Genomic DNA, 10,443 nt, shown 5'->3' with positions numbered 1-10,443 from the left:
ATGATGACTCTTGGTGACTCACGGTCCCTCGGTCTTTTGCCGGTAACTGTGCGGTGTGAACGGTCCACCTTTATATCTCGATCCAATTGCAGAACTTCTTTGATAATTTTAGCCACAGCTTGTGGGGAGCTGGATCCCGGGAGCTCTTCAATGCCCGCAATGCGGATATTGGACCTTCTCATTCTTCCCTCCAGATCTTCACATTTATCTTTGAGCGTTGACATTTCTTTCTGTAAGCTTGTGACAGCAGACTGTAGTGAAGTGACTTCGTCTGACCACGTTGATAGGCCACCTTTTAAGTCCAAGACRTCCGCCTTTACAAYATCCACTTCAGCTTGTATGSACTTTGAGCTGTTAGCAATTTCAGAGCGGACCGCTTGCAGTTCGGATCTTATAACTTGAAACTCTTCCGCCAGTGCGCCTTTAAGCTCGTCTCTTATCACTTTAGCGATTTCTCCTCTCAGTGACGATAAAATRTCTGCTTTCATTTCTTCTTTGCTCATGTTTGGACCTTCAGACCCAGTGGTTATCGGTGGGTCCGCGTCGCCTGTTGTCCGCTGCCTCGTGGTCCTAGCAGGCCTTACAGCATTAGCATCGCTTCCGTATCTATACTTTTGCARTTTTTCGGCCATTCAGGATGATTTTGTTCGGGTTGTCCGACTATTTGTAATCCTTAGGTTTTCGCTCAARTTTTTTGACTTATATTMATGTGTTTAATGCTGTTTTTTATGTAATTTTTACGGATATTGCAGGAGCTCTGAAAAGTACGTCCTACGCCATATCTTGCTCACCAGCGCCCCCCAATAAGTTCCTTTTTAAACAGTTTTTTTTAAAGTTATATATATTTTTCTATGGCTTTCTTTCAACGTTTTGCTTCATTATAGTTCTTCCATTCTTCTGCAGAGTTAATATTGATATTCACTACGTTTGTTCACAAAGTTTTAGAACAGAAACTTTTCTCAGGCCTCCACAGAACATATACTAACAATTTAATTTACTAATCTGAAGGATATTGATTGCGCTGGAAGTGATGTAGGTGCGTCACAGTTCTCCACAATCATCATGCACGTCTACCGTTGATTTTGTGGTCGTCACATTTTGTTCATAACTATAGAATATTTTAACAATACATTGTGCCGTCTCTGCGTTGTTATAAAAAATAAGTCTCACCTGATCAGCATCTCAGCTAGGCTCTTAGCATCTGTAATGAGAGTGACTTAATTAGCTTACTGTTAGCCTTGACTATAATCTACGCATCTTAGCGCAGTGCTACGATAATCTATTCAACGGATTTATCTCTTCTGTCTCTTACCCCTGAGCCGTTTAAGCCTCTTCTCTTTGCGTTTCTTACGGATGATGAAGAGCAGAGCCACGCCCAGAGTGACCAGGATGACGGGAGAGCCGATGGAGAACAGCTTTTTCACGTCGTCCCCCTCCCCGCGGGCAGATTTAATGGGGGGGATCGTACCTGAGGAGAGATAGGAGAAACAGCACCAGGGTAGATGAAATTCAGAAACAGGAAGGAGAAAAGGAAAACAAAGGAGAAAAAAAAAAGAAAAACCACTCACTGCCGTCATAGTCGGTGGTAGCAAACTGGGAGGTCTGGTTTCCGCAGCCGGCGCTGTTGCAGGCCTTCATTTTGAGCTCGTACCATGTGGCCTCGCGCAGCTCGCTGAGGAACAGCTGATTGGTGGAGTTGGCCTTCAGGCTCTGCCAGGCCCAGGTGCCTTTGGGCCTAAAGTCCAGCATCAGGTCAGTGATGGGGCAGCCGCCACTGGTCCAGCCCTGCAGGTTGAGTCCCGCGTGGGTGGAGTTGATGTGGGTGAGCAGCGGCTGGTCCTTGTTGAACACCGGCTCTGGAGGGAGAAGATGACACCAGAAAGCAGCAGATGAAAAACAGGCTGAGGCTTGGTAAGCATATGCTGTGAACAAAGGCTGGTGGCAAGGTCACATCCACTCAGCATTAGCATGAATTTTATATCATAATTTATTGTAGATTTTCACAAATCTATAAAAACAGGCTTATATATATGCATACAGACCCAGGAATATCTGGATAAATGTCTTTCAGCAAGTTGCAAGTTTTGTAGCCATCAACACTTCTGGCTTAATTCTGCATATCTGTCATCTCTTAGCAGTAATTTACAGAGGCTGGTTTTTGCGTGGCTTTCGTGAACAATCAACATGTTTTCAACAAAATTAAGGTAGAGGCCGTTACTGAACCTTAACTTTTCTCAGTTGTGTCAGCTTTGCTGTGGATTTAAGAAGAAGCCGAAAGAGTTGGAGTTATTCCTCCGTCCTCAGGATTTGTCCACTTTTTAGCAAAACACCATAAATGGCAACAAAACAAAACACCCAGAAGGATTATACTCCACCACCATGCATGTATAAGTGCTTGTAGACTCAAATTGACTCCTCTAAAGATGCTCTCTTTACTTAGACTGTAAAATGTTTCTGATGATTTTTCTTTTATTTCAGGGAGATGGTTGGCGTCTACTTTCAGATCTTGGAAAAATTGTGATCTTGGAATTAGCAGTTGTTTAAAAATGTTAGTATTAGTCAATAATAATAGTGTTATTATTGACTCAACAGTTTTCGTACTGACAAATTGTCCTAAAAAATTTTTTTAACATCCCAAATTAGAACTTTACAGTCATGTTCACTAAATTAGCATGCAAGTCTCGTCGTCTGTCAGATTAAAAGTACCTTTGAAAACAAGATACTTTTCAGTAAACCCACATTTGTGTTTTGAAAAAAATATTTTTTTGATAGTTGTAATTATTCATCATCAATTTGCTGCTTGAGACTTAATTTGTCAAACTGCTCCTCTCACCTCTCCCGTGCGTCTTGGCCTCGATGATCTCACTGATGCGGCCCGAGCCGACGCTGTTCTTGGCTGCCAGCTTGACTTTGTACCACGTTCCGCAGCGCAGATTGTCCAGCCTGAAGGAGCGCTCGCTGGAGCTGATGAACACATCCCTCCACTCCTCTGTGTTGTCCACAGAATACTGCAGCACAAATCCTGCAGGCGCACAGCACAGTTTTTCTCAATGAAGCCAATGATCGAGCTGAAGTTGCAATGTTTGGACACCAGGAGGCGACAGCGAGCTTGGAATCGATGCAGTCAGTACAGGATTCACTAAAAGCACTGGTTTTCAAATGTAACTCACTTCAAGAGTGTGAAACTGGCAGAAAAAAAAAATTATCTCAGGAGCGTTTGTTTTAAGAGTAACTGTAAAGAATGAACAAGCGGACCAGTAGGGGGAGTACCTCTGATGGAGCTTCCTCCATTGTCCCCTGGAATCCAAGCCAGGGTGATGGAGGAGGTGGAGGTGGTGGAGACGGTCAGACGAGGCTGGTCAGGAGGAACTGCAAACAGAAACACACAGAGTCAGCGTTCAGACTCCACGGAGCCACCTTCAGCTAGCAAGTCAAAGAAAAACGCTTCTTCTCACCTTGCACCACCAGATTCACAATGATGGTGTCAAAGCCCAGGGTGTTTGTCGCCGTGCAGGTGTAGTACCCAGAATCCTCGGCTTTGACCAAACGCAGCACCAGCGTGCCGTTGGACAAGATCTGCCGCTGACCGTCGGCCGTCACTGGGACGGCAGAGTCCTCGCTGATGAAAGGAGGGGAACGGTCAAACGGAGTTATTATTTTTAGTTTCCCTCCTGAAGCGGCATCTGCGTCAATCCGAGTGAGTCATGACTCAGACGCGAGCTGTGTTTGAGGGGTCTGACCTGTCTTTGGTCCATTTAATGGTGGGGGCGGGCTCGCCGACCGAGCTGCAGGGCAGACGGACTTCCTTCATCCAGGGCGTGGTCACTGTGCCCCCGAAGGAGAGGATTTTCGCTGGGACTGTAGAGAGACAGACGAGAAGCACTTCAGCCTTTGACTTGGACTGCAAAGTCCGTCTGTGTGTGCCGTTTCCCGGTCTGAACCGCCTGGAGGGAAAGGCCTTCACTTGAAGCAGAAGGAATAAAAAAACGATGCAGCGGAGGGTTTCAGTGCCGCCCCCACTCCTCAGGCCACTTGGTTCAGTCTATTTTTTCTCCATAGATCCTCCCTTCGATTGATCCCTGCCTACTTTCTCTCTCCCCGGGGGTCATTTTACTAGATAGCCCCTGTTCATCACCACATAATTAACAACAGCATTCCTTGCAACGTGCCCACGACTCAATCAATACCGCAGCTGTCAATCAATAGCCAGGAAAAGTAGATGGGAGAGGAGACGGCGGAGGGATGAAAGTGACTGGTGTGCAGGAGATCTCCCTCGTAACCTTTACACAGCCTCTCTTTACACGTCTCCTCCGCCGCGGGACTCGCCCGAAGGACCCACCTTTCCCAGCAGGCTCCACCGTGACCTTTGAGCTGATGTTGCCGCGGCCGGCGGTCGTCACGGCTGCGGCCCAGATGTGGTACTGTTTGCCGCGGCTGAGGTGCGTGATACGGTAAAAGAGCATCTCAGGGTTGGCCTCGTACTCGCTGGGCGCCTGGGAACGAGAGCACGCCATGTCATGTTAGCAGGCCCTCGCAGCGCCGCAAAAGGACAGGCTCAGTGAAACAAACACCCGACAAACTGCAAGTCAGAATTTAGGTTTGGTTTGACGCGTGTTACGAGACCATATGGGAAAATGAAAACATTATTTTTTTCTAGTTTTTTAAAGGTATAAAAGCTAAGAAATCTCTGCCACTGTCAGCAAACACCATGCAGTTTGATTCAACTTGTTTATATTTAAATCCACGTTATGAGTTTATGCTTTAATAAATAAACATCCTTTGTCATACACTGCTTGTATTCCTTCATGGTAAGTGTTTGTTACTTTAACTATTAAACTAAAACAGAGCAAATTTGCATGTTTTATCTGAAAAAAAAAAAAAAAAGAATTGGTGAAATCAGAAGTCAGAGTCGATCGTTTAGGCCTCAGAGAAAACCACAAATCGGTATCGGCATGTCGGTGTTTGCTTTATCACAAGGTGAGAATTCAAAAGTCAGTCAACTTTATTTAGAACTACAGCCCAGATATTAGATAGGATCTGCCATCTAGAAAACTGTGCTCTACAAAAGACATAACAGAAGAATACATGTCGCTGTACTGAGTTTACCGACTGAGATGCAGCCATTTCTGTGCATGTTTGGATTCTCTGAATGCTGCAGACAGAAAACCGTTCAGGGCTGTTTGATGATGGATTGCAATTCGATTGATCGCTTCATTATGTCATAATTCTGCAATGAGTGAATCACGTGTCTTTGTTAATCCGTTTTGTTAATTGTTGAGTCAGGAAACACTCGGCATAGCACAGTTCTGTTAGTAATAGAATATGTTGGGAGAAATATAACCCTCATGAAAAAAAAAATCTCAAATTCAATACTTTTTCAAAGTACATAGTATTTTTGAATATAATTGCTCCCTGATATTAATGTAAAAGCTTTGTTTTAACTGTTTTTTTTACTTTCCTGTCTACTACACAAGCTGGAAGAAATAAGAAACACAACAATAAGAGACATTATCAGACCGCTTCTTCATTATTTGTTATATGGTCAAAATCATTTTTCTGACAGAATTAGAAATATAGATTTTCTTTTTTGTACAAAATTCACTCATGTTTTCATTAAAAAGGTAGAAATAGATTATAAATAGACACACAAGAGTATTTGAAAGAACAGTTCAAGTCTTCAGCACTAAAATATTACTGTTTAATCTACCATTAGACTCACTAAGAAACATTTAAAAAGGTGAACATTTACTTATATTCACACACACAAAAAAAAACCTGTAACAGCTTGTCCAAAAAAAAAACAACCTCGTATCTCTTTCTGTTTTTATTTCTTTGACTGGTTTATCTCTCAGCGTTAATCTTCATTTCCTTCACCGCTTGCCTTTCCTTTTCTCTCCTCTGTCCCTCACTGTGTTACTTGGTGAAGAGGAGAGGATGGATGGACAGAAAGGGGGGAGATATATGTGTGTGTGCGTGCGCGGGTGTGTGTGTGTGTGCAGGGGGGTTCGAACATTCCTCCAGCGATGCGGTGGTGTTGTGGTGATCCAGGGAGTGATACARGGAGATAATGAAAAGACGGACAAAAGCACTCTCATCTCGATGTGACTGATACCCTCCTCTACTCCTCCCTTCCACCCTGCCTGTCCTCCCTCCATCCCTCTCTTTTTTCCCCTATTTCCCTGTGGTGTCTCCCTACCTCTATCAGTGTGCCTCTTTTTCCCTCTCAGCCTCCTCTTCCCCCCTCCTCCTGCCTTTCCTTCCCTCCCTTTCCTGCCCATGCTCATTTACATGGCACTCATGCACAAGGAGGGAGGAATATTTGCGAATAATAAGAAAGTGAGATCCATTCCTTATATCAGACTTCGCTGCGTGCTTTGCTGTTTATGTGCACATAATCTAGCCAAAATTGAAAACGCTCCACAATACGTGTATAAATAGAAAATGCTAAAATGTGATGTGTGTGTGTATGTGTGTGTGTGTGTTTCTGATGCGGCAGTCTGCATGTGTGAGCTTGTTCTCAGCCTCATTTGCATATCTACGTCTCATCACGTTGCCAAGACAACCTCATCTGTTCATCTGGGAGGGCAGGAAATAAAGCAATGGTGCAAACACAGTGAAAGACAGACATGCGCAAAGATACACACACGCACGCACACACACCCAAAGGTTCAATTAATTATAGTGGTGACAAATGAATCATTTCCTTTGGCTGATTTTATCAACTCGCTTTTACAAGCAACGGAAGCATTTTTTTATTGACCCCCATAGAGGAAGGACTCACCGGCTGCCCAGACCCTGGACTGGAGCAGTAAATGGTGTACTTGCGGATCACACCATTTGGTTTGAGTGGCGGTAACCAGGACACGACCACGCTGCTTGGAGAGGAAGGAACTGCCTTGATGCCGGCTGGTGGACCGGGAACTGCAGAAAACACACACACACAAAAAAAAAACCAACAAAAAAAAACAGAGAGCAGCATTAGCATACGCAGGAATGCATATGCATATGTGCGCATGAGTATGCATGCTCAGAGGTTCCTGAGGGTTTATGTGGCCAGAAGCAGCATTTGACTTGGAGGCTACCAGAGGATCAAAGACGTCACTTATGATTTGACGATCTTGATCAACGTTGCTTTGTGCATTAAGCTGTGTTTAGTTCACTGGTGAAGATACCATGATACCTAAACCTAAATAAATAAGTAAATAAAGAGCACATATGCAGTCATTTCTCTAACTCACTCATTTGGTTCAGCCATAGTGTCCACAGTGCTAGTCAGGAAAAGATACAGTATTATGCATGTACTCTAGTCTATATATATGTATATATAAGCATGTGTGGAAATACGGAAAAGGCTTAGGGCCACTGGAAAAAAAAAAGTAAAATGAAAAAACTTTGTATGCATTTATATTTTTGACCATTTTTTAGCTCCATACTTTTTGTTTTACCAGGACATATTAGTAAAGTGTATATTTCTCCAAATAATGTTGTCACATCGCGTCCATTTAATTACAAACTCACAAAATGTACATATGCACTATGAAAAGGATTTTACAAGGTTAATACATATTAACTACTAAAATAATAAACATAATAAAAATAAACAACGTGGTTGTAATCAGCCACATTGGTTTGTAAATCTAAAATTCAAGGATGGGTAAAAACTTCTACTAATCATTTCTACCATTTGTTCTGGTAGCAAATGTAACTTATGATTAGAATTTTACTGACATGGTTCGGTCAAGCGTTGTTCTCATTTGTTGTCCAATAGAAAACGCATATATGTTTATTTGAGTTGTGCTCTGAATAAATACATCAACTTAGTAAAAATGAATATCACTCAAATTGTATTTGTTTTGCACCTTTCAGCAACAAGGCATTTAAAGTGGTTTAAATCATAAAAAACACAAAAGTACAAAGTCATAGAACACACATTACATTTTCTACATCAGATTATTGATTAATGTTTCATGATTAGGTTTCAAAAGCAACTCTAAACAGGTGAGTTTCAGTCTAGATTTAAAGGAACTCTGTGTTTCAGCTGTTATGCAGTGACTTGAAGTTTGTTCCAGATTTGTGGTGCATATCAAGTTATCAAGTTGCTGCTAAGCCTGTAGCTGCAATCATTTACTAATGAATATAACTTGTTGTCAGGGAAAAACTTTACATGCCACCTTGAAAATAGTTTTGTGCAATTGGATATTTATAAATAGTTTCTTCTTTTTACTGTTTTTTTAAACACCTGAGGACACATTACATTAGCAAAAGTGTCTTTTTGCTTCTAATCATACACTATCTATAAAATAAAATCTGTTACAAGAAAAGTGCAAGAAAGAACTGTCTAGATATGACACTGTGGAAACACTGATTGAATCTCAACACTTGCATTACATCACTAACAATTAAAATAGGCTCTTCTGAAGTCCTCCTGTGGCCTGGAGGGCCTCCACACAGCAGCACGCTTTGCTTATTATCCAGGCCTGCCCTGTGTGTGATCGCTCGCTGGGATGGCTGTTAAAGTGAGCAGGCTTGTTTGCGGATTGGTCGTCTTATCCCACACTAAGCAGCTCTGGGAGGACTTGGAAGGACTCGGTTTGGGTGGACGGCGGTGACATATGTTCTTTCAGACGCTGGTCAGCAGTTCTGACTCTGTGACACCCAGAGTTCTCTTAACTCTCGCGCTCACAAACAGATTAGACGTTAGTGTCTGATCCGCCGCTAGCCACTTCAGCTTGACACTGGACGCTGCTTAATGCTGATTACAAGATAATGATTCAAGAAGGCGCTTAGGGAAGGAGTCGCACTTTACAAAAACGCATCCGGACATTGAAATGCTTTAGAAAGGAGAACAAAAGAAGCTGCTTTTCACATTGATCGTACAGTATATGGCGCTACCAATCAAGCCTATTCAATATGCTCCATAAATATAACTCAAGCCTGACAGTGGGCCTCATCTGGGGTTTATAGAAGGAGACCCAGCCCCATAAATCCATCCCCCAGTTCTTCTTTTTATCCTCCAAGAGGCCCCCCGATCTGGCCATTCACCCAACTTATACCCCTTTGACTCCTCAACCCCACACATGACATCAGTCAGCATGAAAACAACATTAACTCAAAGTGTTGATGCAGCGGGGGAGCGCTCAGAGGAGGGAGGCGGGGATGAAGTCCAGAGGAGAATGGTAGCCGTGTCTCCAACTGGACTGATCACAGAGCAGCCAGCGATCGTTATCGTAACTGGACCGCCATGTCAAAGTAGGAGTGGCAGATACAGAGAAAGAGAGAGAGAGAGAGAGAGAGAGAGAGAGAGAGAGAGAGAGAGAGTGAGAGGGGAAAGATAAGTCCCATCTGGTGCCCAAAATCTGCCCCAGACTCCAGACAGACGGGCGGACTGTCTGCTACGCACGGCTAGCACAACCAAAATGATGATGAAGATGAGAGGCGCAGCGGTGCTGCATTAACAGCCCCATTATGGATGCAGTATGCGCTGGTGTGTCAATCAGGGGAGGATGTGTCACAGCCCAAACAAATGCACATTACAAAGGACTCTTTATTTCATCTCTTCAGAAAGAGAAAGTCTTCATCTCTATTTATCTCTGATGCTTTTTTTTTTTTTTGCTCAGCCAAGATGACCGAGTGATCAGTTTTCTATCTTTGCATCTTCAATCCACTGTGCTCCTCCTCCTTCTTTATAAACAGACATGGATCTGGCTGTAATCCCGCCTCCAATGGTGTAAGCACAAAATTAATTCTCTCTAATCCATGCAGAGTTAATCCTTGCGCCTGTGGCAGGAGCGGATGCAGGCCGGGGCTGATGGCTGACTCCTGGATGCTGGATGCTCCTCCTGCTCCTTCTCCACCCCCCTCGTTCCCACCGCCAGCCCTCCCCTCAGCCTGAAGCCGTGGACCCAAAGCCTCTTAATTCTCATTAGCACCGCTAATGGAGCTTCCCAACACAAATGGGCTTTTGTCATAGGCTAGATACAACACAGCTCGCTTTTTTGTTATCTGCCTCCTATTCAACGCGTCTCTTGACTTAAGCACAGTGTTTAGACAAATAAATTAGAAACTGCACACTCACGGTCCTCGCGCGTTTGGATGTACAGGACGTTGCTGCGGACTCCGTCGCCGGCCTGCGTGTAGGCCAGAACCTGAACGCTGTAGTTGGTGAACTTCTCCAGTCCTCGCAGCTCCACCTGTTCGCGTGTGGTGGTGATGTTCTGCATCTCTCCCCATTCTGAGGCAAAAAAAAGAGTGGAAAAACGTGCGTGTTCGTCACCTGCAGCTATTTTTTTATTTTATTTTTTAGCAGAAATTCTTATCAGGACGGTAATTAATGCAGAATTGCTCTAAGCAAGCTAGGATGGTGATAAACAATTAACATTCAACTTCCTTGCAAAAACATATTTTCAGGGGAAAAAAAAAAAAAAAAAAAAAAATATAAAAAAG

At 43.5% G+C, this 10,443-nt stretch overlaps 1 protein-coding gene across 2 annotated transcripts in view; it reads right to left on the bottom strand.

Moving 5' to 3' along the window:
* The window catches only part of LOC103475741 (Down syndrome cell adhesion molecule-like protein 1 homolog), a 70,998-nt gene that overhangs the window by 10,562 nt on the left and 49,993 nt on the right, over nucleotides 1-10,443 (bottom strand). For both annotated transcript variants that reach the window (XM_008427582.2, XM_008427583.2), the window contains exons 19-28: nucleotides 10,076-10,231; nucleotides 6,782-6,921; nucleotides 4,340-4,493; nucleotides 3,741-3,858; nucleotides 3,456-3,619; nucleotides 3,271-3,369; nucleotides 2,834-3,022; nucleotides 1,569-1,856; nucleotides 1,313-1,468; nucleotides 1,171-1,201 (exon numbers count right to left, since the gene is read on the bottom strand). In XM_008427582.2, coding sequence (XP_008425804.1) covers nucleotides 1,171-1,201; nucleotides 1,313-1,468; nucleotides 1,569-1,856; nucleotides 2,834-3,022; nucleotides 3,271-3,369; nucleotides 3,456-3,619; nucleotides 3,741-3,858; nucleotides 4,340-4,493; nucleotides 6,782-6,921; nucleotides 10,076-10,231 — 1,495 coding nt within the window. The remainder of the gene's footprint in view (nucleotides 1-1,170; nucleotides 1,202-1,312; nucleotides 1,469-1,568; nucleotides 1,857-2,833; nucleotides 3,023-3,270; nucleotides 3,370-3,455; nucleotides 3,620-3,740; nucleotides 3,859-4,339; nucleotides 4,494-6,781; nucleotides 6,922-10,075; nucleotides 10,232-10,443) is intronic.

The sequence above is a fragment of the Poecilia reticulata genome, linkage group LG14, assembly GCF_000633615.1.
Source record: "Poecilia reticulata strain Guanapo linkage group LG14, Guppy_female_1.0+MT, whole genome shotgun sequence".
NCBI classification, from domain to species: domain Eukaryota; kingdom Metazoa; phylum Chordata; class Actinopteri; order Cyprinodontiformes; family Poeciliidae; genus Poecilia; species Poecilia reticulata.
Note: the sequence above shows the minus strand (reverse complement) of the source record. Positions and strands in the feature narration are given on the sequence as shown.